General features: G+C 41.7%; 1 protein-coding gene across 2 annotated transcripts in view; it reads left to right on the top strand.

Annotated features, from left to right (window-relative positions):
* AVL9 (AVL9 cell migration associated) overlaps positions 1 to 27,187 on the top strand; it is a 75,388-nt gene that overhangs the window by 23,672 nt on the left and 24,529 nt on the right. For both annotated transcript variants that reach the window (XM_021079002.1, XM_021079003.1), the window contains exons 2-10: positions 4,903 to 5,023; positions 7,211 to 7,296; positions 10,282 to 10,353; positions 11,700 to 11,789; positions 12,752 to 12,818; positions 13,798 to 13,838; positions 15,274 to 15,312; positions 17,931 to 18,000; positions 18,687 to 19,225. In XM_021079002.1, the coding sequence (XP_020934661.1) occupies positions 4,903 to 5,023; positions 7,211 to 7,296; positions 10,282 to 10,353; positions 11,700 to 11,789; positions 12,752 to 12,818; positions 13,798 to 13,838; positions 15,274 to 15,312; positions 17,931 to 18,000; positions 18,687 to 19,225 (1,125 nt within the window). The remainder of the gene's footprint in view (positions 1 to 4,902; positions 5,024 to 7,210; positions 7,297 to 10,281; positions 10,354 to 11,699; positions 11,790 to 12,751; positions 12,819 to 13,797; positions 13,839 to 15,273; positions 15,313 to 17,930; positions 18,001 to 18,686; positions 19,226 to 27,187) is intronic.

Here is a 27,187-nt window from a genome sequence, read left to right as displayed (position 1 = left end):
CCACTATGTTGGGGCTCAAACCTACATCTCTGTAGCAACTGGAGCTGTTTCGGTTGTATTCTTAACCCACTGTGCCACAGTGGGAACTCGACGCTGGCTTTCTGATGTCCTGGTTTCTGTTTGAAAGACCCTGTTTGTTTGTTTGTTTTTAATTTTTAAATTTTAGGGCCACACCCCTGGCATATGGAAGTTCCCGGCTAGGGGTCAAATTGGAGCTGCAGCTGCTGACCTCTACACCACAGCCACAGCAAAGCCAGATCCTTACTTAACCTACTGATCGAGGCCAGGGATCAGACCTGCGTATTCATGGATACTAGTTGGGTTCGTTTCCACTGAGCCACTATGGGAACTCCTGTTTCCCATTTTAAAGCTGAATTTGTCAAAGATAAATTTTCCTGATAAAATTGTGTGGTGGGCTAGTGTGCTACTTGTGAGCTTAACTCCTCTGGGCATCACCCTAGTATCACTTCAGCTCTCACATCTCTCGGTTTCTCCCTTTGGTGGTCTAAGACCATGGTGGGTGCACGGATCACTGATGGCCAGTTCTTATATGCGACCCTTGGATGAGCAGTCTTTTAATGAATGGGTGGGTTTCCCTATACAAATGCTGCATGGGATGAAGACTCTGCCTTCATCACTCCTGTAAGTTTCTTAGTTGCCTGAGAAAACCCCAACTGACTGGGGAGGAGTCTTGGCCTCTCTTCAGAGCAAAGCTTCTATGTACTATCTTCACTTTGCTTCCAACAAAGTCTTATTAAGGCAGCCAGATTGGGGAAAGTTATCAGATCAGCCTCTTACCTCAACACTCAGCCTACTTTTGCAGTGTCTTTCAGTCAGGCCCTCATACCTTTCAGCTGGGTGGGCACCCCCCAGTATATCTTTCAACTGGGGTGGGGGCAGGTACTTGTTATACACTGCAAATAAAACTGAGGATTATTAACCAATACAGGAGATCTGAGAACTGGGAGCGACTCATCTGAATTCGTCTGGACTCTGCAGGGAGGCAGCCGGGTACAAGAGGCCTCTACTGGTACCAAGGTTCCAACTCCTGGTAGAGTTGAGGCGAAGGAAAAGAATCTGTTGTAGATCCCTTTTGTTGGTTGCCAAAACTGTCGACTGAAAAAAAAAAAAAATACATGAGAGTTGTGAGTTAAAGTTTTATTGGGGGCAAAATGTGGACTCTCGCCCTGGAGACAGCCTTGCAGATATCTCTGAGGAACTGCTCCAGAGAGGTGGTGGGGGGGCGGTCGGTACATATACGATTTTGATGGAAAAGGTGTATATACAGTCAGGCAGGCATTTTGGCAGAAGTTTGGTTGATGCTGGTCATGAGGATTAAATGTTTCCATTAATGATTTAGTGCTTTTCCAGATATGAGAAGATGCAAGAAATTGGGCTCATAGAATCATCTAAAAAATACTTAGCTGAAGGCCTGTTCTGCCAGTTTTTCCCAGCGCACGGAATGCCTCATTCCCAGTCTCTGCCCTGAACTTCTTTCAATGTGTCCCGAAGGTCTGCTGTGGTTAGTGCCTTCGTAGAGGCAGATGGCAAGTGACAGTTTTTTTTGTTTGTTTTGCTTGGTTTGGGGTTTTTTTTTGGCTGCACCTGTGGCATGTGGGCCAGGGATCAAACCTGTGCCGCAGCAGCCACCCAAGCCACTGCAGTGACAACACCAGATCCTTAACCAGCCATTCCACAGGGGAACTCTGGCAAGTGACGGTTTTCAGTTGGCAAACTTTTTTATTGCTTTTTTTGTTTGTTTTTTAGGGCTGCACCCACAATTTATGGAGGTTTCCAGGCTAGGGGTCCAGTCAGAGCTACAGCTGCCGGCCTACATATGCTACAGCCCATGATAATGCCGGATCCTTAACCCACTGAGTGAGGCCAGGGATCAAACCCGCAACCTCATGGTTCCTAGTTGGATTCGTTTCCGTTGTGCCATGATGGGAACTCCAAACTTTTTGAATCCTGTAGAACAACATACTTCATGATGTACTTGTGAGAATTTGAGTCCATGATGTTGATGTTTATTTAAAAGCATGTTTTGGAGTTGCTGTTGTGGCTCAGTGGTTAATGAATCCAACTAGGAACCATGAGGTTGCGGGTTCGATCCCTGGCCTTGTTCAGTGGGTTAAGGATCTGGCCTTGCCGTGATCTGTGGTGTAGATCACAGACGCGGCTCGGATCCCATATTGCTGTGGTGTAGACCGGCAGCTACAGCTCCAGTTAGACCCCTAGCCTGGGAACCTCCATATGCCACGGGTGCAACCCTAGAAAATTCAAAAAGACCAAAAAAAATAAATAAAAGCATGTTTATTATATACCGTGCTTCTTTTTTTTTTTTTTTTTTTTTTTTTTTGCGTTTTTTAGGGCCAAACCCACAGCATATGGAGATTCCCAGGCAAGGGGTCAAATAGCTGTAGCTGCCGCTGCCGCCACCGGCCTACACCTCAGCCACAGCAATGCAGGATTCAAGCCACGTCTGCAACCTATGCCACAGCTTAGGGCAACACCGTATCTTTAACCCACTGAGCAAGGCCAGGGATCGAACCTGTGTCCTCATGGATACTAGTCAGATTCATTAACTGCTGAGCCATGATAGGAACTCCATTAAGTGCTTTTTAATCAGACATCTATGCATAAGAATTAGAGATTGCCCAAAAGAAATTATTTTGTGATAATTACCAAGACTTCTGATTATAGGTAGTATATATTGGTCTTTGGTATTTACAAAATAAAATATTACAGTAATACTAATAAATATATTAATAAATATTAATTTTTTTCTATTAAAGCAAGTATTCTGAGTTGGGAATTTTTTTTAACTCTGTAACTACCAGCTTCATATCAGCGACTTTGAGTTTATGCCTCTCCTTCTTTGGCACATACTGCCTTCCTTGCTCTTTGAAGAATTGCTAGTGTATAAACCTGTATCAGAGATACGTAGTGGAATGTGAAATGTGACTTAAGATTATTTATACCCCGCCTTCAGTTAGTCGATGTTAAATAATTGATCTCTTGGAGAAAAGTTTTACTCCATTATCCAAACCTTTTGAAAATTCTTTAAAACTGAAAAGTGGATTGCTTTGGAGTTGAGCAGAGAAATTTAAACATTTTCAATATGGAACTAGACCACCTATTAAAAATAATCTTTTTTTTGGTTTTTTCTTTTCTCTCAGGGCCGTACCCGTGGCATATGGAAGTTCCCAGGCTAGGGATTGAATCGGAGCTACAGCTGCTGGTCTACACCACAGCCACAGCAATGTGGGATCTGAGCTGTGTTTTTAACCTGCATCATAGCTCATGACAACACTGGTGACCCACGTTGCCCGACCCACTGAGTGAGGTCAGGGATCAAACCTGTATCCTCATGGATTCTAGTCAGATTTGTTTCTGCTGCACCACAACAGGAACTCCTAAAAATAATCATTTTAAAAGCCATTTTATAATTGGCGCTTGTGTGACTAGTGGCATCTTGAATTCCCTTGATATATGGGAAAATGAGCCATCTCTTTCCACATTTAAGATGGAATCTAAAATTGATCCTTTTTTTTGCTTTTTTTTTTTTTTTAGGGCTGCACCCTTGGCATATGGAAGTTCCCAGGCTAGAGGTCAAATTGGAGTTGCAGCTGCCAGCCTATACCACAGCGACAGCACTGGGAATCCGAGCCTCATATGCAGCCTACACCACAGCTTGTGGCAACATTGGATCTCCCACCCACGGAGAGAGGCCAGGATCAAACCCGTGTCCTCATGGATACTAGTCAGATTCATTTCTGCTCTGCCACAGTGGGACTCCCTAAAAGTGATTCTTATTCCTTTTTTTTTTTGTCTTTTGTCCTTTTAGGGCTGCACCTGTGGCATATGGAGGTTCCCAGCCTAGGGGTCCAAACAGAGCTACAGCTGCCAGCCTACGTCAGCGCCACAGCAACGTCAGATCCGAGCCGCATCTGCGACCTACACCACAGCTTACGGCATTGCCAGATCCTTAACCCACTGAGCGAGGCCAGGGATTGAACCCACAACCTCATGGTTCCTAGTTGGATTCGTTAACCACTGCGCCACAATGGGAACTCCAAGTGATTCTTATTCTTAGGTTGTTCCAACTTTAATGTATATATTACTGATACAGTGCAGATTCCTGCTTTAACATACTTTGAAAGAAAATTAAACAAATGTAAGATACCTAGAACTTCTAAGTCATTATGTTCGCCCAAGTCCTGAATATTTAATTCTGCCTTCCTCTCTAAAACACTCATTGAAATAAGAAACAGAAGCACAGGGAAAATACTAATTGATAAGAGGAATGCTAGAAACTGGGGACTTATCCAGAGTTATTTCTGCAAGACATAGTATTGGAGAAACTTCATTGAATTTTCATTGATCAACTCTGAATCTTGGGGAAAAAATAACCTAAAGTGGTAGTTAATATCCACTCACCCCCCAACAACCTATCAATATCAGAAGCTCAAAGCTTCAAGTATTGGAAGAAAGGGACCCAGTTGATAGGAAGCAAATCTAGACCTTGACTCAACTCTCGGGCTCCTTTTGTTGGGCTCTCCTCAGTTCAGTGGAATGTTGGTTTTTCTCAGGGCTCCACGTCTTCAGTTACCGTCTATCTGATAATACTTGTCACATGTACATCTTCAGTCACCACCACCTCTGTCCCTACCCTCATGTGCACATCGACGTGAAATACCTCTATCAGAAAAGGAAAAGGCTTACAAGTTTTTCCTCCTTTTCCTTCTTACATACCATAGGTTGGCTGATAATTCACACGGCATCAACAAGTGTGGCTTACCCTTATTTGTGTCTGTCAGAGTTTCAGAGCACTTTCGCCTGTCGGGCTGTCATGCTGCCATTGACCAACACCCCTTTGTCTAACATTCCTTACCCTTTTAGGTTGAATTCTCCTACCCGCCCCTGATTCCAGGAGATGGACACGACAGTCACACTCTACCTGAAGAATGGAAGTATTTACCCTTCCTTGCCTTGCCAGATGGCGCACACAACTACCAGGAAGGTAGGTAAACAAACAGACAGTGGGTTTTTTAGGGCCGCACCTGTGGCATAAGGAAGTCCCCGGGCTAGGGGTCAAATTGGAGCTGCAGCTGCTGGCCGGTGCCACAGCCACAGCCACGTGGGATCTGAGCTGTGTCTGTGACCTACACCACAGCTCACGGCAACACCGAATCTTTAACCCACTGAGCAAGGCTATGGTTTGAACCCACATCCTCATAGATACTAGTTCGGTTCGTTACGTCTGAGCTACAGCAGGAACTCCCAATTTTTTTTTAATTTGCCAAGACATCTTAAGATTCTGAGTACTTTGGTAATGAACGACCTTTGGCCCCTTGTGGTTATTCATTAAATACGTAAATGCTTGTTTAGAGATGACTAATTAGTCATACACTGGAGGCTCTCCAGAGGAGTGCCAGGCTTATATTGCTAATGGTTGGTGAACGTTGGCCACTCCTTTGCCAGGAGCCCTGGTCAACTAAGTGATTACCCAGGTTAGGACATCTGCAGCTGGTAGCACTTTTCGCATTTAAACTTCAGACTCAGAGACCAATAAAAGAGCTCACCTTCGTCAGCTGCAGATTGACTGGGGCTCTAGCTACACACTTTACCAGCTTAGTCCTCCAGCGCCCGCCTGGAAACAGCCGGATTGCCTTTCCACCCCGAGCATTGCCATCTCCCTGGTTTTCTGCTCAAAAGTGTTCTTGCCTGTGTGGGGCACATGTTAACAGCCTCGGAAAGCAATCCTGTGATGTTAGTACCGAGTCTCCTCTCACCCTGTAAATGAGTGGTGTAAGTGGCTTAATGAAGAAATATGTTTTATCATGGTATGAAAGGCTCTACCAAAACACCAGGTTGAACTTGGTTCAGTTACCTGGTTTTTTAGTATTCATTAATTTTCATATGAAATGAAGCCAGTGTTACTGTGCAGTTTAACACAAACTTTAATTGCAGTTTTTTTTTTGTCTTGTTTTGTTTTTGGCTGTGCCCACAGTATAGGGAAGTTTCTGGGCCAGGGATTGAACCTAAGCCACAGCAGGGACCTGAGCTGCTGCAGTGATAATACTGGATCCTTAACTCACTGCATGACCAGAGAACTCCCTAAATGCAGTATTTTTAACTTCATAAATCTTTCTTTAAACTTTTTATCATGAAAGCTTTTAAAAAGACAGAAAATTAGGAAGAATAGTATTGCAAATAGTCCACAAATTTTCTTTGTGTGTGTACAATTTTGCCTGTACTGTTTGAAAGTCAGTTGCAAACATCATGACACTCTCTCTTTAAATACTTCAGCATGCATCTCTTAAGAATAAGATCATTCCCCAGGATGACCTCTGACTGGCTGTTACCACAGCTGAGAGATATAACAGTAATTCCATATCATCTAATATCTAATCTCTGTTCAGATTTCCCCAGTTGTCCCAAGAATTTCTCAGATCTATGCAAAATTTATGTGTTGTCTTTCAAGGCATTCTCTTGTGACATAGCAGGTTAAATACCTGGCATTGTCATTGCAGCGGCTCAGGTGGTTGCTGTGGCATGGGTTCCATCCCCTGGCCCGGGAACTTCTACTTGCCTTGGGCTTGGCCAAATATATATATATATTTAATATAAATCTATGGGTTGTCTTTGGTTTGTGTGATTCTCTACTTACTTTTAATCTGGAATAATCCTGTATAATAAAGTGTTTTCTGAAGAAAAAGTTACCATAGTCTCAGTTTGACTTGTAATTCAGCCTCTTGGGCTTTTTGTGATGAGTGTACACTGGAAGGTGGTGAGAGGAATTCTAAGAAAACAGTAGTTGTGGAGTTCCCATTGTGGCCCAGTGGAAATGAACCTGACGAGTATCCATGAGAAGGCAGGTTCGATCCCTGGCCTCGCTCAGTGTGTTAAAGATCTGGTGTTGCTGTGAGCTGTGGTGTGGGTCACAGACTCGGCTTGGATCTGGCGTTGCTGTGGCTGTGGTGTAGGCCAGCAGCTATAGCTCTGATTTGACCCCTAGCCCAGAAACTTCCATGTGTCATGATGTGGCCCTAAAAGAAAACAGTTGTTGTGACGCTAGAAATGTGTGACCTGGATTCCCTGTTGCGTCTTTGTTTTTGTTTTAATGATTGCATTATGATAATTTCAGAGTTTATTCTTAATACAAGTAATTCACTTTGGTATTTACATTTTTCTGTGTATCTCTTAGATACTGTGTTTTTTCACTTGCCACCCAGAAGTGGAAATGGAGCCACTGTGTATGGCATCTCTTGCTATCGACAAATTGAAGCCAAGGTAGGACAGTTAAAATGAACAACAAAACACTCAAAAATTCTTTTAAGTGTTGGCCGCTTAAGATGTACAATTTGGGGAAATGCATGGTCTTTATTTTGCATGTGATACCTGTGATGTTGTTTTAAACTTTTATAAACCATGTAGCTGTTTTCTGTAGTACCGGCTTATTCACATAAATGTTTTTCTAAGTTAATATTGGTGACTGACTACATTTGTATTGTGTTACATGTTGTGGATTGTTTTTAGATAGTGACACCTAAATTATCCATTGTCTTCAAAATACTGTGTTTAAATTTCATGGTGTCCTTGATTTTCTTTTTCTAATGTTTGGTGTGTAACTTAGAAAAATGGAATGGTAATGTGTTGTATTTTTGTTTGTTTGTTTTTAAGAAGCATTCTAGAAGTAGTGGAAAGTATTTACAGTAGCTGCAAACTACGTGCAAGTTATCCTGATTACCTGTAACTAAGGATTTTGTGTCATGGCTCAGTGGAAATAAATCTGACTAGTATCTATGAGGACGCAGGTTCCATCCGTGGCCTCACTTCAGTGGGTTAAGGATCCCATGGTACTGTGGCTATGGTGAAGGCTGGCAGCTACAGGTCTGATTTGACCCCTAGCATGGAAACCAAGTGTGGCCCTAAAAAGACAAAAAAAAAAAAAAATTATAACTAAGATTTTAATCATTCTTAAATTACCTACTTAATGACTAACTTACTATAGTAGCTCTAATTAATAAATTCAAGTAAACCAAGATGAGTAACTTCCCCTTTCCTAGTTTGCTGCTGATGCTTTTTTCTTCCTTTAATTTTTCATGATGGGATTGCTCTTTTTCTGAGTAAAAGTATCTTTCCTCTTAAATCATTAATGCTCTGAAGTAGTAAGAGCTTCTCAACCTCATTTGCACATTGGAATCACCTGGGGAGCTTGAAATACTAGGGATGACTGGGTCCCAACCCGACTCTGATTTATTGTTCTGGGCGTCAGGAGTACTAAAATCTCCCCAGGTGACTCTAATATGTGGGCAAGACTGAACCACTGCTCTGAAACAATGTGTTTTTTTGGTGGTGTTTCTTAATTTTATTGGAGTATAATTGACTTACAATGTTAGTTTTAGGTATACAGCAAAGTGCATTAGTTACGTATACACATATCCATTCCTTTTCAGATCTTTCCCCGTGTAGGTTGTTACACAGTATTGAGTAGATTTTCCTGTGCTATACAGTCGGTCCATGTTACTTATCTCTTTTTATATAATCGTGTATGTTAATCCCAACCTCCTATTTATCCCTGCCCCCAACATGTCTTCCTTTGGTAACCGTAAATTTGATTTCAGAATCTTTTGAGTCTGTTATGGTAAAACAACAGTTTTAACCAGAACTACCTAGAGACCTTTTTTTCTCTTTCTTTTTAAAAACATGTACGTGCTGTGGCACAGCCAGTTAAGTATCTAGCATTGCTGCAGCTGTGGCTCAGATTCAACCCCTGGCTGGGGAACTTTCATATACCACAGTTGCGGTGCAAAACAACAACCGCTGAGTCACAACAGGAACTCCTAGACAGCCTTTAAGTGGCATTTTACACAGCCTCTCCCTACCTCCTGAGCCTGACCCACTCCAGAGTATAATGGGATTGCCCATTTCTCCAAGTTTTTCTCACCTCATCTGATAACCAGATAAATTAGAAATCAGAGGGCCTAGAAGAAAGCCTTTGATTCCCTTTGGACAGAGGTGGGGCCTGCTGGGTGAATCCAGTCAAGGTAAAGATTGAGGAAAGGCTCTACACTTAATTTACCAACGAATCATCAGTCCTTAGTTAAAGTCACTGAAACCCCATGGTCCTCAGGACAGATCCAAGGAGATGTCAGGCACTAGAGGGAAGAGTTGTTCTTACTTTCCTCACAGCCTTAGCCAAAGTTGATCAAGTCAAGTCTTCTTTTCTGCTAGTGGAGAGCTGCAGAAATCTCATGTGGTCACCCTCAGAATCTTAAGCTATGGCTAGAGGATGGGCTGCAATACAGGTCAGGATAGACTCCAGCAGCATAGAATAACCAGCTGAATAAAAACTGCTGACAATATTTCTGTCTATGGAGAAACAAGCTGTTAAACTGTTCCCTTCTAACCAGAAATAGTCTCTAAAAAGAGTGTCCATTTTAAAACCAGAGCAGAGTTGCCGTCGTGGCTCAGGGGAAACGAATCTGACTAGTATCCATGAGGATGCAGGTTCGATCCCTGGCCTCATTCATTGGGTTAGGGATCCAGCATTGCTGTCAGCTGTGGTGTAGGTCACAGATGCGGCTCAGACCTGGCATTGCTGTGGGCGTGGTTTAGGCTGGCAGTTACAGCTTGGATTTGACCCCTAGCCTGGGAACTTCTTTATGCCTTGGGTGCAGCCCTAAAAAGACCAAAAAAGAAAAAAGCAACAACAACAAAAAAACAGAGCCATGGATGACTGATTTGCATTATAGATATGGCAATTTTCATGTAATTACCCTTCACCAGATTAATCTCCTTGGGAATAGAGATTGCCTCTCATTCTTATATTCCCATTGCCTGCCGGATTCTGGCACAAAATGCTCTGGCTGACACTTTTTCAATAAATACCTTCTGAGATTCTCAATAAATACTTTTAATTAATGCGGAGTTCCCATTGTGGCTCAGTGGTAATGAACCCAACTAGTATCCAGGAGGCTGCAGGTTGGATCCCTGTCCTCACTCAGTGGGTTAAGGATCCAGGGTTGCTGTGAGCTGTGGTGTAGGTCACAGACATGGCTCGGATCCTGTGTGGCTGTGGATGTGGCGTAGTCTGGTAGTCGCAGCTCCTATTAGAGCCCTAGCCTGGGGACTTCCATATGCTGCAGGTGCAGCCCTAAAAAGAAAAAAAAATTAAGTAAATGCAAGACATTTTTTCTGTTTGATTGCATTTATGTTGGGGAAAATTTTTTAATATTTCCATGAAATATTTCTAATAGTATTTGTTTATAATAGGCATTGAAAGTACGGCAAGCAGATATCACCAGAGAGACTGTTCAGAAAAGTGTCTGTGTTCTAAGCAAGCTGGTAAGGGGCCAATTAACCTGTTAATATGTTCGTTAAATACTCTTGACAGCTTTTTGAGAATAAAGCATTATTAAAATGAGAGATTTATGAAAACAATGATATGTTAAAATTAGGGGCTTCCCACTAATGTTACATCTCCTCTTGCTCTTTACTTGCTCTCTGCAGGTTTACTCTCGTTTCCCCTCTGCCCAAAATTGTGTAAGAGGGAGAGATCTAATAGATCAATTTTGGGGAAAGAGGTTGACAGTTGACTAAAATGAGGCAGGTGATGAGATATTTCATTTATCTAGTTTTGTTGTCAACACTGGATAAATGATATTTTACTAAAATTCAGAGTTCCCTGGCAGCCCGCAGGTTAAACATCCGCCATTGTCAATGCTGTGGCTCTGGTTACTGCTGAGGTATGGGTTCCATCCCTGGGCCTAGAACTTGTGCATGCTGTGGTGTGGCCAAAACCAAAATAATATTTTGCTAAAATTCAAAATATCACAAGTACTCAGTTTTTATTTTATTGTAGAAGTGCATGGCTCTTTTACAGTGAAAAATTATATCTGTAACTTGCTCTTTAAAAACTTAAAATGTTTGAGGAAAGGAAAGGACATAAAGAATTGTACTGGAGTTCCCATCGTGGCGCCGTGGAAACGAATCTGACTAGGAACCATGGGCTTTCAGGTTCGATCCCTGGCCTCAGTCAGTGCGTCAAGGATCCGGCACTGCCTCAGTGTGTTAAGGATCCGGCACTGCCGTGAGCTGTGGTGTAGGTTGCAGACACAGCTCAGATCTGGCATTGCTGTGGCTGTGGTGTAGGCCGGCAGCTATAGCTCTGATTCGACCCCTAGCCTGGGAACCTCCATGTGCTGCGCAAGCGGCCCTAGAAAAGGCAAAAGGCAAAATAAAATGAAATAAAATAAAATAAAATAAAAATACCTTGAGTATTAATAACTTAATACTGTGGGCCTTACCAGTAAGTTTTTGAAGATCAGTATACTTCTTCCAAGATAGTAGTTTTAAATATAGGGCAAGAATATCTCAGAAAAGGAATGGTTATAAAAGACCCCAATATCAGAATATTGGAAGATTGCTAATCTGATTTCTGTATACACTGTATCTAGACAGGAAGCCTGAAAAAATATACATCAATGAATTATTGATCAGACAGATAAAACAGGCATGGGGTGGAGAGAGCTAGCTCACACAAAAACGTTGGGTCGTTCATAGTGCATTTTAGTATATACATAAAAATAAAATGAGTTTATACTTAAATGGTTAAGTGCCCAGAGTTACGTGAAGTTGTAGGTGTTTGTTTTTTACTATCAAACTAATGGTAATTTTTCTTTTTCTTGAAGCCTCTCTATGGCTTACTTCAAGCAAAACTTCAACTCATTACACATGCATATTTTGAAGAGAAAGATTTTTCCCAAATTTCCATTCTAAAGGTAACTTTATACCCCTTTATAGATGTGTTGGAAGACAGATTCTTAAATCAAATAAATCTTTCATATTGTGAGAGATAATCATTTATTATCTTAAGAAAGACATTTCTCTTTGGAATTCCCATTGTGGCTCAGTGGGTTAGTGTCCATGAGGATGTGGGTTCAATCCCTGGCCTTGCCCAGTGGGTTAAAGGATCTTGTGTTGCTGTGACCTGTGTTGTAGGTCACAGATGCAGCTCACTTCCCGCGTGGCTGTGGCGAGAGGTGGCAGCTGTAGCTCCGATTCAACCCTCGCCTGGGAACTCGCATATGCCACACCTGCGGCCCTAAAAAGAAAAAAAAAAAAAAGAAAAGAAAAGAGTTCCCTGGTGATCTAGTGGTTAGGACTTGGTGCTTTCCCTGTTGCAGCCCAGATTCAATAATCCCTGGTCTGCGAACTAAGATCTCACATCAAGCTGTTGCACACTGTAGCCAAAAGAAAAGGAAAAAAAAGTAGAAGAGGAGGACGAAGGAGTTGGAAACTGACCGAGTTTCAGAGAGACTTTGCTTGTTTTTGAATTTACAGCCTGGCAAAACTCAATTAAAGAATCAATTTTCGGAGTTCCCGTCGTGGCGCAGTGGTTAACGAATCCGACTAGGAACCATGAGGTTGCGGATTCGGTCCCTGCCCTTGCTCAGTGGGTTAACGATCCGGCGTTGCCGTGAGCTGTGGTGTAGGTTGCAGATGCGGCTCGGATCCTGCGTTGCTGTGGCTCTGGCGTAGGCTGGTGGCTGCAGCTCCGATTCGACCCCTAGCCTGGGAACCTCCATATGCCGCGGGAGCGGCCCAAGAAATAGCAACAACAACAACAACAAAAAAGACAAAAAAAAAAAAAAAAAGAATCAATTTTCCCCCAATTATCTTATTTCTAATTCAGTGTCTAAAGTGATAATAAAGTGTTCCAAACTGAATCTATATCTTATAGGAGCTCTATGAACATATGAATAGTTCGTTGGGAGGAACTTCCTTAGAAGGATCCCAGGTATATCTTGGTAAGCAGCTTTTTTATGAGTCAGAAGAAATGCTTTCATTTTTTTGTTTGTTTGGCATGCTGAGTTGCACTTAAAACTTCATGATCAGGAGTTCCCGTCGTGGCTCAGTGGTTAACGAATCTGACTAGGAACCATGAGGTTTCGGGTTCGATCCCTGCCCTTACTCAGTGGGTTAATGATCCGGCGTTGCCGTGAGCTGTGGTGAAGGTCGCAGACGCGGCTCAGATCCTGCGTTGCTGGGCTCTGGCGTAGGCTGGCAGCCACAGCTCCGATTCGACCCCTAGCCTGGGAACGTCCATATGCCGTGAGAGCGGCCCAAGAAATGGCAAAAAGACAAAAAACAAAACAAAACAAAACAAAAAAAACTGCATGATCAGAATTACATTTCTATATGGGATCTAAATTCTCCAATATGCTTTTCTCTAAATTAATTTATCTTGTTCTGTGGCAAATGATCAGAGAAGACTGTGTGTGATTCAGAAATAACATCCTGTGGAGATGGTGACCAAAAACCAAGCTCGTACTGCCACTGTGGTACAAGCTTCATAATTTCTAAACTTGTGTCATTTGTAAGATGGTTGTAGAAACAAAGTTTTAGAGCTGCGTAACAGTAGCCACTAGCCACGTGTGACTACAGCTAGATTAGTTTTCAGAGAAATTAAATAAAATTTACAGGTCAGTTTGTTGGTCACAATTGCCATATTTCAGGTGCTCAGTGGCCACATATGGCTACTCCGTTGAACAGTGCAAATTGAGAACATTTCTGTTATTATAGAAAGTTTTATCAGATGGTGTGGTTTAACTATTAACAGTATCTAATAAATGCTGATTATATGCGTACATAATCAAAAATTACATAAATACTTAAATATTTGCATGTGCCTACTTTTTACCTGCCTTTCTTTTGAGGTCAAACTTTCTCTGACAAGAACAGAAGGTTGTAGTCACAGATTACCTTTTTTTTCTTTCACCATTGTAGGTCTGTCTCCTCGAGATCTTGTGCTTCATTTTCGACACAAGGTATGATACCTTTTTTAATTTACAATGTACTAAGATTACGTTCATTTAACTGGACAAATTCCATGAACTGTGTGGAGTGATGTAGATTGTGGCATAGCCACGTTTTAGTTTTTCCTAAAGACAGCTGTCATAATGATATCAAGTTGAAAGTGTTGGTGGTACTTACATGATAGAAATTTCTAAAAATGTACAAATAGTGTCTGTTTATTTCTGTGTAGGATAGGATACTTTTTTCCTATGGTCTTTATAATTTCAGATCTCATGAAATTACAGTGGAAAGGAACATGTTTTATTTTATTTTTTCTTTTCCATTATGGTTTATTACTGGATATTGAATATTATTCCCTGTGATATACAGTAGGACCTCGTTGTTAATCCATCCTATGTATAATTCTGTACGTAATAGGTTGTGTCTGCCAATCCCAAACTCCTAATCCATCCTTCTCACACCACAAAAAAATCACTCCCCCACAACCACAAGTCTGTTCTCTGTATCTGTGGGTCTGTTTCTGACAAATTCATTTGTGTTATATGTTATTTTATTTTATTTTTTTGCTTTTTAGGGCCACGCCTGTGGCATATGGAAGTTCCCAGGCTAGGGTGAATTGGAGCTGCAGCTGCCAGCCTGTGCCACGGCCACAGCAATGGATCTGGATCCGAGCCTTGTCTGCAACCTACACCACAGCTCAGGGCAATGCCAGATCCTTAACCCACTGAACGAGGCCAGGAATCGAACCTGATTCCTAATGAAGCCACAGTGGAAACTCCCCATTGGTATTTTAGATTCTACATATATCATACGGTATATGGTATGTGATATATTTGCCTTTCTCTTTCTGACTTCCACTTAGTATGATAATCTCTAGATCCATCCGTGTTGCTTCAAATGGCATTATTCCATTCTTTTTTATGGCTGAGTAGTATTCCATGGGTGTGTGTGTGTGTGTGTGTGTGTGTGTGTGTGTGTGTGTGTCTCACATTTGAAAGAAACCTATTTTAAATCTTGCGGAGTATTTTGTATGTCGAGTGAAACATTTTCCAGTAAAATACCTATACTTATGTCTTCTGATCTTTATTCCTAAAGAAAGCATGTGTTGAATGGAGCATACATTGATCATTCACTTAACAGATACAGTATCTGCTCTATGAATGTCCCTTGGACATCCAGAAATGAAGAGTATATACCCTTTAAGGAGCTTTCACATGTTTCAAGCAAAAGTGGCACAGCTTCTTCCAAAATGTGCAATTTGTTAGCAATTTAAGTGGTTCTCAGTGTTTTTTAGAGGACACAGATAATATTTCAGTGTATTTTTAAAGGCATTATAACTGCTTAATATTCACTGAAACATGGTTACCTTGGAGGAGGGGGAGAGGCAAAGGAATAAATGGCTTGAGTTTCTTATTTTAATACAATATATTTTTTGTCTTTCTTCAGGTCTTAATCCTATTTAAACTAATTCTTCTTGAAAAAAAGGTGAGATTGGAATGGATAGAACATTTAATATTTATTGATATTTCTTAAGTACTAAATAAAAAACTAACGACAAAGTATAAATGAAGACTTTTTGGTTATCAAAATTGCAGTCAGCTAAATTAGCACATATTCTTTTTTATTATTATTCAGTGAATTTATTACATTTATAGTTGTACAGCGATCGTCACAATCCGATTTTATAGGATTTCCATCCCACAAACCCAGAGCATCCCCCCACCCCCCAAACTGTTTACTTTGGAAACCATAAGTTTTTCAAAGTCTGTAAGTCAGTATCTGTTCTGCAAAGAAGTTCCCTCTATCCTTTTTCAGATTCCACATGTCAGTGAAAGCATTTGATGTTGATGTCTCATTGTATGACTGACTTCACTCAGCACGATAATTTCTAGGTCCATCCATGTTGCTAAAAATGATGGTATTTCATTCATTTTAATGGCTGAGTAATATTCCATTGTGTATATGTACCACATCTTCTTGATCCATTCCTCTGTCAGTGGACACTTAGGTTGCTCCCATGTCTTGGCTATTGAAAATAGTGCTGCAGTGAACATCAGAGTACATGTGTCTTTGCGAGTCGTGGTTTTCTCTGGATAGATGCCCAGGAGTGGGATTGCTGGGTCAAATGGTAGTTCTATGTTTAGTTTTCTGAGGAATCGCCACACTGTTTTCCACAGTGGTTGCACCAATTTACAATCCCACCAACAGTGTACTAGGGTTCCTTTTTCTCCACACCCTCTCCAGCACTTATTGTTTGTAGACTTTTGGATGATGGCCATTCTGGCTGGTGTAAGGTGGTACCTCCTAGTGGTTTTGATTTGCATTTCTCTAATGATGAGTGATGTTGAACATCTTTTCATGTGTTTCTCGGCCATCTGTATGTCTTCTTTGGAGAATCATCTGTTTAGATCTGCCCATTTTTTGATGGGGTTTTTTGTTTTTTTGGTATGGAGATGCAGAAGGTGTTTATAAATTTTGGAGATTAATCCTTTGTCAGTCGATTCATTTGCAAAGACACATATGCACATTTGCAAAGACACATATCCAGAGCCACAGCAACGCAGGATCCGAGCCTCGCTCACGGCAACCCCGGATCCTTAACCCACTGAGTAAGGCCAGGGACCGAACCCGCAACCTCACAGTTCCTAGTCGGATTCGTTAACCACTGCGCCATGATGGGACCTCCGATAAGGGATTTTAGAGCAAGGGTCTGCGTACTCGGACCCAGGGCCCAATCTGCTTACCACCTATAGAAGAGTTTGCTGACCTCAGGTTTAGACTAATCAGGAGCCATCCCTGCTTCCTTTAATCTCAAACAATTCCATGATCTCATTTTCTTTTTGTTTCTTTGTTTTTCATGACATTGACTTTCCTCCTTTTTTTTAAGAATCCAGATTAGTTTCATTATAATATTTGATTTGTGTGATTGTTTCCTTGTGCCTAGTTTCAGATTAAACTTTTTTTTTCTTTTTTCTTTTTTTTTGCCTTTTCTAGGGCCGCTCCCGCGGCATATGGAAGTTCCCAGGCTAGGGGTCGAATAGGAGCTGTCGCCGCTGGCCTACGCCACAGCCACAGCCACAGCAACACGGGATCCAAGCCGCGTCTGCAACCTATACCACAGCTCATGGCAATGCCGGATCCTTAACCCATTGAGTGAGGCCAGGGATCAAACCTGCAACCTCATGGTTCCTAGTCAGATTTATTAACCACTGCGCCATGACAGGAACTCCTTTTTTTTCAGATTAAACTTTTTTGAGGAGTTCCCCGGTGGCTCAGTTAAGAATCCAGCTTTGTCACTGCTCTAGCTTGGGTTGCTGCTGTGGCACAGGCTCAGTTGCTGGCCTGGGAACTTCTGCATGCCATGGACACAACCAAAAATAAAAAAATAAATAAACTTTTTTGGCAAGAACACTCTACAGGTGGTGATGTGTCCTCTGAATCACATCAGGAGGCCCATAACTGTACTAGTATTGGTGACGTGAGGTGTGATCTTTTGATTAAGGTGGTGGTTGCCAGGTTTCTTCACATTAGGTACTTGTTTTCTCTTTGCAGCTGGTAGGTAAATTGTGGGATGATAAATTTGAAGCTACACGAGTATCCTGTTACCCAGCAACCTTTCACAATAGTTTTAGCACGTTCTGGTAATTTTTACCTGAACTGTGGTGGATGCTCAGTGGCTTTCTGCTTCCATCATAAATTCTCTATTTGTCAGCTGTTATGCTTTCATAAAAAAGAGTTTTATCCTCTCCTTTTCTTTTTTCTTTTTTTAAGGTATCTTTGTGTGGAGTTCCCCTTGTGGCTTAGTGGTAACAAACCTGACTAGTATCCATGAAGATACTAGTGGGTTCGATCCCTGGCCCTGGTCAGTAGGTTAAGGATCCCGTGTTGCTGTGAGCTGTGGCTCAGATCCCATTTTGCTGTGGCTGTAGCATAGGCCAGCAGCTGCTGCTCACATTCAGCCCCTAGCCTGTAAACTGCCATATGCCTTGGGTGTGGCTCTAAAAAGATAAAAAAAAAAAAAAAAATTTAGAGTAAATAAATAAATAAATAATCATTGTGGACTTCAGAATTTTCTAATTTAATTTTGATTGAATCCATTTCAGGTTCTTTTTTATATTTCTCCAGTGAATAAACTGGTGGGTGCCCTGATGACTGTGTTATCCCTTTTTCCAGGTAAGAGGGTTGCAGTTTCTTTTTCTTTCTTGATTTCTTTCTTTCTGTCTTTTGTTCTTTTAGGGCCTCACCTGTGGCATATGGAGGTTCCCAGGCTAGGGGTCTAATCGGAGCTGTTGCTGCTAGCCTACGCCAGAGCCACAGCAACAGAGGATCCAAGCCGTGTCTGCAGCATACACCACAGCTTAGGGCAACATGGGATCCTTAACCCACTGAGCGAGGCCAGGGATCGAACCTGCAACCTTATGGTTCCTAGTTGGATTCATTTCCACTGCGCCATGACGGGAACTCTGATTTCTTTCTTTCTTGATTTTTTTTTTCTTTCTTCCTCTGTCTATCTGAGGCAAATGAAGTATTTATTAAGAGGAAAAATATGTGCAAAGAATGCATGGGCAGGCAGGCGGGGAGGGGGAAGACAGAGAAGGGCTCTACTCTTTTTAATCTTGTACTGGACCTTTGAATGATAAAAATTTTCAGAGACGAGCTGTGTAGGATTACCATTCTATTTTAATGACATATCCACTTTAGCAATAAATTTCTCTTTTTTTATGAGACTTTTTTTTTTAATTAAAGTTTGTGCAAGCATTGCTTACTAAAATTTTTATAGGACAGTTCCACTATTTAGAGCAGACTATAAATCTCTTCTTGACATAAGCCAAGCTCTTCTCCAATATTGTATGTTTTAGGCATGATTGAACATGGCCTCAGGGACTGTTCTCAGTACAGACCCCGAAAGAGTATGTCTGAAGATGTTGGGCTTCAGGAAAATAATCCCCCTGCAGACGATTTTGTTTCCATGCCTGCTTCGGACATTTCAAACACCAACTTGGGAACATTCAAGAAAAGCATGACTGGAAATCATGGAGGAGACATTGCCTTCAAGACTGAAGAACCTTTGGTCCGGGCAGAAGATGACAGCAGCGAAGGACAGGAACTCAGTGATTCCAATCAGTATTTGAAACCTCCTTCTCGCCCCTCTCCAGAGTCTTCAGAAAGTGACTGGGAGACCTTGGATCCTAGCGTCCTAGAGGATTCCTCCTTGAAAGAAAGAGAACAGGCAGGGTCAGAACAGATAAACTCATTTCCAAAGGACTCTTTGCCCTCAGACAGTCCTCCAATTACTGTACAACCTCAAGCTAACACAGGCCAAGTGGTCCTGATACCAGGGCTGATTTCCGGTTTGGAAGAGGACCAGTATGGCATGCCCTTGGCCATCTTCACAAAGGTAAGGCTTAGTGTCGTTTGTTAAGGCCCATAAGGATCTGACAAACTCTTTGTAGAATTTAACTTTTGGCTTTGAAGACATGTTCAGTCTGAAAATTTTTTGTGAAAACTGTAAAATACATACCAAATGTGTAGTGCCCTGGCATCTATAACCATAGTGTAAGGCTAAAGGGAATTAATTCAGGGGATTTTGATTGGAAAGAGTTTGGAAACTATGAACTCAGCCATCACTGTATTTGGTCTGTTTTTAATTATCCAGGTTTATCTTTGAAAAAATAAGAGTCTTGATTGTATTTAATGAATTTATACTAAACTATTGCAATTCCAAAGGTTACAATATTTTAAGAAAAGTTGCCTGGATTGCTAACTTAAATATTAGTACCACTCATAGATGCAGTGTAGTGTTTGGTAAACTTGCCCTAGAAACTATTATTTAATCTTTTTATGAAAACACATTCAAAACATATGTGTAAATTTTTTCATCCCCCCACCATAATTTTTTTAAAGTCACAAACACAATGTAGTCAGTCCAATTGAACCTTTGATTCAGTATCTTTTTTTATTTTTGTCTGTTCCCAGGCTAAGGGTCAAATCAGAGCTGCAGCTGCCAGCCTATGCCACAGCCACAGCAATGCTAGATCTGAGCTTACATCTGCGACCTAACCCACAGTTCACAGCAATGCTGGATTTTTAACCCACTGACTAAGGCCAGAGATTGAGCCCTCGTCCTCATGGATACTAGTCGGGTCCATTACCACTGAGCCACAATGGGAACTCCCTGATTGAGTTTCTTATGTTATAGGATATCTTTTTTTTTTTTTTTTTTTTTTTTGTCTTTTAGAGCCACACCTACAGCACATGGAGGTTTGCAGGCTAGGGGTCCAGTCGGAGCTGTAGCCACCAGCCTACACCACAGCCACGGCAACGCCGGATCCCCAACCCATTGAGCGAGGCCAGGGATTGAACCTGCAACCTCATGGTTCCTAGTCAGATTCGTTTCCACTGTGCCAAGACGGGAACTTCTGGATTTTTTTTTTTATCCTATTCAGGAAAAAATATTTTATTGCCATTCATGAAATATTTTTCAAAATGGAGAAGAAGAAAAGAAATCCTATTTCATTTTCAGTCAGTATGTATTACTGCCTTCCTATGTGCCAGGCCCTGTACTAATTTCTAAATTCTTACCTCTGTGGTCTTGAAGTTTACCATGAAAGGCAGATAAATGTTTCCAGTAACTAGAGAAAAGTTTTATGTTTTTCTCTAAAGACTTTGCTTTATGCCTGAAATAAAACTTTATGTGGAAAAGAAAATGTGCAGTATTGACTGGAACATGTATTTCTTTGCCACTATATAATAAATTCTTTTTAGGTTTATCCACTTTTACAAATAAGTACTTGCCCCAAGTCAGTACTGCTGAATAGTTAACAGAAGTGCTGTCTTAGTTCATTTTGTGGCCTCTTGGGGGATGCTGAAATTATCTTAATTGGTTTCATGATTGAACTAAATGCAATGTCTTAAAACTGGGGTTTAAGAGCCTGGAGAGCAAACTCAGGGCTGTCACACTACTGAGTGTTGTTGGTAACCACAGACTGTGGGTGGCTCTTCCGAGCTCACGTTTGGGTGACCCGACCACCTGTGCTTTTGGGAGCTCTTACTCACCCACTCCAGTTTTTATCATTGTGGAGATATCAAGAGGGAGATGAACTTGGGAGGGATTTTTGTTTTTGTTTGTGAGATCGCTGAATTAAATAAAGCAGTGTAAATGTGTTTTGTGGTGCTGTTAATAAACTATGTTGGGCAGAATCTTCTCTTAGTGTGCATTATGCCAGTACTGAATGTATGAGGGGCTTATCCACCACCATCATGATAAATTTAACATTGTTCTTTCGGGTATTATGTTTTATTATGTAATGATTAAAACCTAACTCATGTAATCACACTTTCAAATGCAGTTGCTGATTCTTTCATGTCAGTAAGTTTGGAATATGAAATATACTTAGGAGAGCTGCCTTTAGGCTTTTTTTTTTTTCCTCTTGAAGATCTTAAACTGCTTGTTCAGAGGAAGGGGTTAGCAAAAAATCTTGGAAAATTACTTCAAAAATAGCCAGAGAGGGAGTTCCTGTTGTGACTTAGCAGGTAATGAACCCAGCTAGTATCCATGAGGTTGCAGGTTTGATCCCTGGCCCCACTCATTGGATTAAGGATCCAGTATTGCCATGAGCTACAGTGGAGGTTGCAGATACAGCTTGGATCTAGCATTGCTGTGTCTGTGGTATAGGCTAACATCTGCAGCCCCTATTCAACCCCTCGCCTAGAAACTTCCATATGCTGCAGGTGCAGCCCTAAACAAAAAATTAAAAAAAAAAAATGCCGGAGAGAAACTTGCATGCCTGGACAATATTGCAGAAGTGGGATGGCAAGCTTTGAAGAGAATACTAAGCTGAGTGGTCCCCTGACTCAGCAGGGGAATAAATGGAAACATTTCTTCCTAATGAATAGTTATGTTTGGAAAGATTCCCCAGGTATTGAGTTCCAATCTTCTCTCTGGTTCTTGAAATTGATAATGCATTTCTTGTCAATCTTAGAGATGAGGCATATTAAATAAAAACTATAGACACCAGATTCTAAAATTATGCCTGAACTTCTCCCCAGAGCTGATTTAGGGATGTAGGGAAGAAACTAGGATGCTGAGGGAGAGGAGAGGGGACCATGAGGTGAGGGAAAGGAACGAGGAATCAAAGGAGAAAGGAAAATTAGAAAATGTACCTGTGTAATACGTATGCTCTGCTGACTGGACCACTTTATTTATTTATTTATTTTTCTTTTCCAGGGCCACATCCACGGCATATGGAGGTTCCCAGGCTAGGGGTCTAATCAGAGCTGTAGCTGCTGGCCTACACCACAGCCACAGCAATACAGGATCTGAGCCACATCTGTGACCTACCACAGCTCACGGCAACACCGGACCCCAACCCACTGAGTGAGGTCAGGGATCGAACCCACAACCTCATGGTTCCTAGTCAGATTCGTTAACCACTGAGCCACGAACCATGAGGTTTGTGAGGAACCATGAAGTTGCAGGTTCCATCCCTGGCCTCACTCAGTGGGTTAAGGATCCGGCGTTGCTGAGAGCTGTGGTGTAGGTCACAGATGCGGCTTGGATCTGGCATTGCTGTGGCTGTGTGTAGGCCGGTGGCAACAGCTCCTATTAGACCCCTAGCCTGGGAACCTCCATATGCTGCGGGTGCGGTCCTAAAAAAAAAAGGAATCCTCTTGTTTCAACTTGTTAACTTGTTAACTTTTAGTGAAACAAATTTATGAAAGAGTTAAAAGTATATGTAGTTGAAAACCAAAATTTCTTTCTGTCACGTGTGTTAAAGTGCTTCTGAGTTTATATTTGGTTTGCTTGCTTACAGATTATCATATTCAGAGTGAGGGAACCTATGTATAACTTGATGGACAGCTAAAAAAGTAATGGATGCATGTTTATGAATTTTGTTTAAGTGGCACCAGGCTTTTTTTCTCTCAACACTGTTTTTATTTTTTTTTATTGTAGTTGATTTACAGTGTTCTGTCAGTTGTTTTTAGTTTCATCCACGATTTCACATGAAGTTACATACCATCATTCCTCTGTATTTTCTGGTCGCAGTTATTCTTCAGTTTGTCACTTCTGTGGATGAACATCTTTGTTTCCAATTTCTGACTACTACGTACGAATAATGCTTCTTTATAATTCCCGAAAAGAATAATAAATTCTTTTTCAGGAATCTTGGCTGTGTACATGCAAGAGTTTCTTAAGGATTCAGTCCTAGAAGTGAGAATACTGGAACATGAGAATGGATATCTTTAGCTTTACTAGAACAATTCCAAACTGTTTTCTAAAAAGGTTGTAATGATTTCCATTTCCACAGCAGTGGATAAGAGTTTCCATTGCTCCACATTCTTGCCAGCAATTGTTATTGTCAGATTTCCTAATATGTAGCCATCCTGGTGATATCCTGTCATTGTTCGTTTGCATTTTTTTCATTAGTCACGATTGAGGTTGAGTGATGTTTCATATTCTTGATAATCATTTGGATTTCCGTTTGTGTAGTAGTTGTGTTAAAGCTTCTGGGTTGTCTCCCTTGTTGTCACTAGTGTGTGGGACTTCAAGCTTCGTAGTTTTGACTTTCACATTTTTGTTTTTATCTACCTGGAATTAATTTTTGTGTATGGTTGAGGAACAGAGTCTGTCTTGGGGCCCTTTGTTGTTGGTTCATTGGTGTATCTGTCTGTCCCTGGGGCATACAAACCTCTAGAACTTTCTCATAAGACTGAAACTTTGTACCCATTAAATCACAACTCCCCTTCTCCTTTTACGGTGGCCCTTGACACCCATCATTCTTTCTGTTTCTATGAACTTGACTTCTTGAAGATACCTACATTAGTGGAATTATGTATCTTTTTGTGACTGGTTTATTTTATATTACATAATGTCCTCAAGTTTCAACCATGTTGTAGCATAAGACAGGATTTCCTTAAGGACGAATACAGTTCCATTATATGTACAGATACCACATTTTGTTTATCTGTTTAACCATCAATGGACATCTGGGTTGCTCCTACATTCTGGCTATTATGAGTGGTGCTGCTATAAACATAGGCGTGCAGAATCATTTTTTTTCTTTTTTTTAACCATTATATACTGCAACTGCAAATAATGGAAGTTAAAGCACTCTAGAAAAGTGGAAAGCCATGAATGGGCTTGGGGTTGGAGGCTCCTCTATGTGCAGAGACCCAGACTCTTATTGCCATCATACACTGAAGGCCTTTAAAAGATTTAGGCTAAATTGGAGTTCCTGTTGTGGCGCAGCGGAAACAATCCGACTAGGAACCATGAGGTTTCAGGTTCAATCCCTGGCCTCACTCAGTGGGTTAAAGATCTGGCTTTGCCATGAGCTGTGATGTAGGTTGCAGATGCGGCTCAGATCCTGCATTGCTGTGGCTCCAATTCAGCCCCTAGTCTGGGAATCTCCATATGCCTCCTGTGCAACCCTAAAAAGCAACAACAAAAAAAAGATACTTAGGCTAGATTGATCACATTAAAAGTAATGATTTGGGGAGTTCCGGTTGTGGCTCAGTGGATTGCAAATCAGACTAGTATCCATGGGGATGTGGGTTCGATCCCTGACCTTGCTCAGTGGGTTAAAGATGCGTGCGGCCTTGCCATGAGCTGGCAGCTGCAGCTCTGATTCAACCCCTAGCCTGCAACTTCCTTATGCTGCAGTTGCAGCCCTAAAAAAGCAAAAAATAGAAAAAAGAAAAAAGTAATGAAGTCGAGTTCCCTGAGGCTAAGCAATTAAGGATCTGGTGTTGTCACCCCCGTGGCTTGGGTTTGCTCCCTGGCCCAGGAACTTCCACACACATGGGCACGGACTCTCAAGAAAGTAATGGTAGCAAGTTTTTGTGTGTGTCTTTTTGTCTTTTCTAAGGCCGCACCTGCAGCATATGGAGGTTTCCAGACTAGGGGTTGAATTTGAGCTATAACCGCTGGCCTACATCACAACCACAGCAACACAGGATCCGAGCCGTGTCTGCGACCTACACCACTGCTCATGGCAACACCAGATCCTAAACCCACTGAGGGAGGCCAGGGATTGAACCCGCAACCTTGTGGTTCCTAGTTGAATATGTTAACCACTGAGCCACCACAGGAACTCCCGATAGCAAGTTTTTAAAGCTATTTTGAACTACCGTTTGAAGTAATTTTAAGAATTGAAATATGTAATACTTTTACATGGTTCACTATCCAAAAGTTCCAAAGTATTTATATTAGAAAGTCTCTCTTGGGAGTTCCTGTCGTGGCTCAGCGGAAACAATCTGACTTACAACCATGAGGACACAGGTTGGATCCCTGGCCTTCAGTGGTTTAAGGATCCAGCATTGCTGCAAGCTGTGGTGTAGGTTGCAGATGCTGCTCGGATCTGCTGTTGCTATGGCTTGGCTAGGCCAGCAGCCGCAGCTCTGATTCATCCCCTAGCCTGGGAACTTCATTATGCTGCAGGTGTAGCCTTAAAAAGCAAAAAATTAAAAAATGAAGAACTCTCAGCCCTAGTTGGGACGGTAGGGCATTCTGGGGTCCCTATCAAGTTTGAAAGCTTTCAATATTGTGCTATTTATGTTTACTTATTTTGGGGGGCGTGGCCTACAGTGGCTCTGCATGGGGTCTCAGTTCCCAGACCAGGGATTGAGCCTGGGCCTCAGCGGTGAAAGTGCCAAATCCTAACCTCTTGACCACCAGAAACTCCGTGTTACTTATTTATGTTTAGAAACAGGGAGTTGGGGAGAGGGGAGTCTGTTGTTTTTTTAACCCATAGCACACAAAGTGAAGTGTGAATGTGAGCCTTGAACCAGCTTTTTGAGTCATTCTGGATGAGGAGCAAGGGTTTTTTTCTGCCTTTAGTCACAAGAGGGAGTGGGTTGAGAAGCACTGTGTACTAAGTATTTCTTAATACTTAGACATGGATTTGTTTTTGGTGCTTCTATAGTTGGCCTTTTAAAGAAGAGAGGAGTTCTCTTGTGGTTCAGCAGGTTAAATAAAGATCTGACAGTGTCAGTGCAGGGGCTTAGGTCACTGCTGTGGCATGGGTTTGATTCCTGGCCCGGGAAAGTCCGTGTGCCAAGGGTGTGGCCAAAAAAAAGGTGGGGAAAAAAAAAGAGGAAAACATTGTCCAGAAGGATAAAAACCAGGTTACTAGACCTATATTTCAACTTTTGAAAGTCTTCTCTTATCAGTGATTTTTTTTTGCTGTAATTTTCTTATTTGTTTATTTGTTTGTGGTACCTTTGATGGCTGGTTTTGGTATCAGAGTGATGGTTGCCTCATAGGATGACTTTGGGAGTGTTCCTTTGGAATATTTCAGAAAGAGAGGTGTCACCTCTTCTCTAAGTGTTTGAAAGGATTCACCTGTGAAACTGTCTTGTCCTGGACTTTTGTTTGTTGGAAGGGTTTTTTTGGTTTTGATTTTTGGCCAAGCCCGTGGCATAGCAGTGATAATGCTAGATCCTTAACCCACTGAGCCACCAAGGAACTCCAGTTTTTAAATCACAGTTTCTTGGGACTTCCCATTGTGGCTCAGTGGTTAATGAATCTGACTAGGAACCATGAGGTTTCGGGTTCAATCCCTGGCCTTGCTCAAGGGGTTAACGATCCAGCGTTGCCATGAGCTGTGGTGTGGGTTGCAGATGCGGCTCGGATCCCGAGTTGCTGTGGCTGTGGCGTAGGCCGGTGGCTACAGCTCCAATTAGACCCCTAGTCTGGGAACCTCCATATGCCATGGATGCAGCCCTGGGGGAAAAAAGACAAACAATAAAATAAAATAAAATCACAGTTTCGTTTCTCGTTCTTTCTTTCTTTCTTTCATTTTATTTATTTATTTGTCTTTTTGCCTTTTCTTGAGCCACTCCCATGGCATATGGAGTTTCCCAGGCTAGGGGTCGAATCGGAGCTGTAGCCACTGGCCTACGCCAGAGCCACAGCAACTCGGGATCCGAGCCACGTCTGCAACCTACACCACAGCTCACGGCAACGCCGGATCGTTAACCCCCTGAGCAAGGGCAGGGATCGAACCCGCAACCTCATGGTTCCTAGTCGGATTCGTTAACCACTGCGCCACGACAGGAACTCCTCCTTTGTATTTCTATGGTGTTAGTTGTAACTTCTTTTTCATTTCTAATTTTGTTCGTTTGAGACTTCTTCCTTTTTTTTTTTTTTTTTTTTTTTTTTGATGAGTCTGGCTAAAGATTTATCAATTTTATCTTTTCGAAGAACCAGCTTGTAGTTTCATTGATTTTTTTCCTCTGTTGTCTTCTTTTTCTTTAATTCATTTATTTCTACTCTGACCTTCCTTCTACTAAATGTGGTTTTTGTTTATTCTTTCTCTAATTGCTTTAAGTGTAAGGAGATTTTTCTTTTGTTTCCCGA

The sequence above is a fragment of the Sus scrofa genome, chromosome 18, assembly GCF_000003025.6.
Source record: "Sus scrofa isolate TJ Tabasco breed Duroc chromosome 18, Sscrofa11.1, whole genome shotgun sequence".
NCBI lineage: Eukaryota > Metazoa > Chordata > Mammalia > Artiodactyla > Suidae > Sus > Sus scrofa.
The sequence above is the reverse complement of the archived record's forward strand: the minus strand, read 5'-3'. Positions and strand labels throughout refer to the sequence as shown.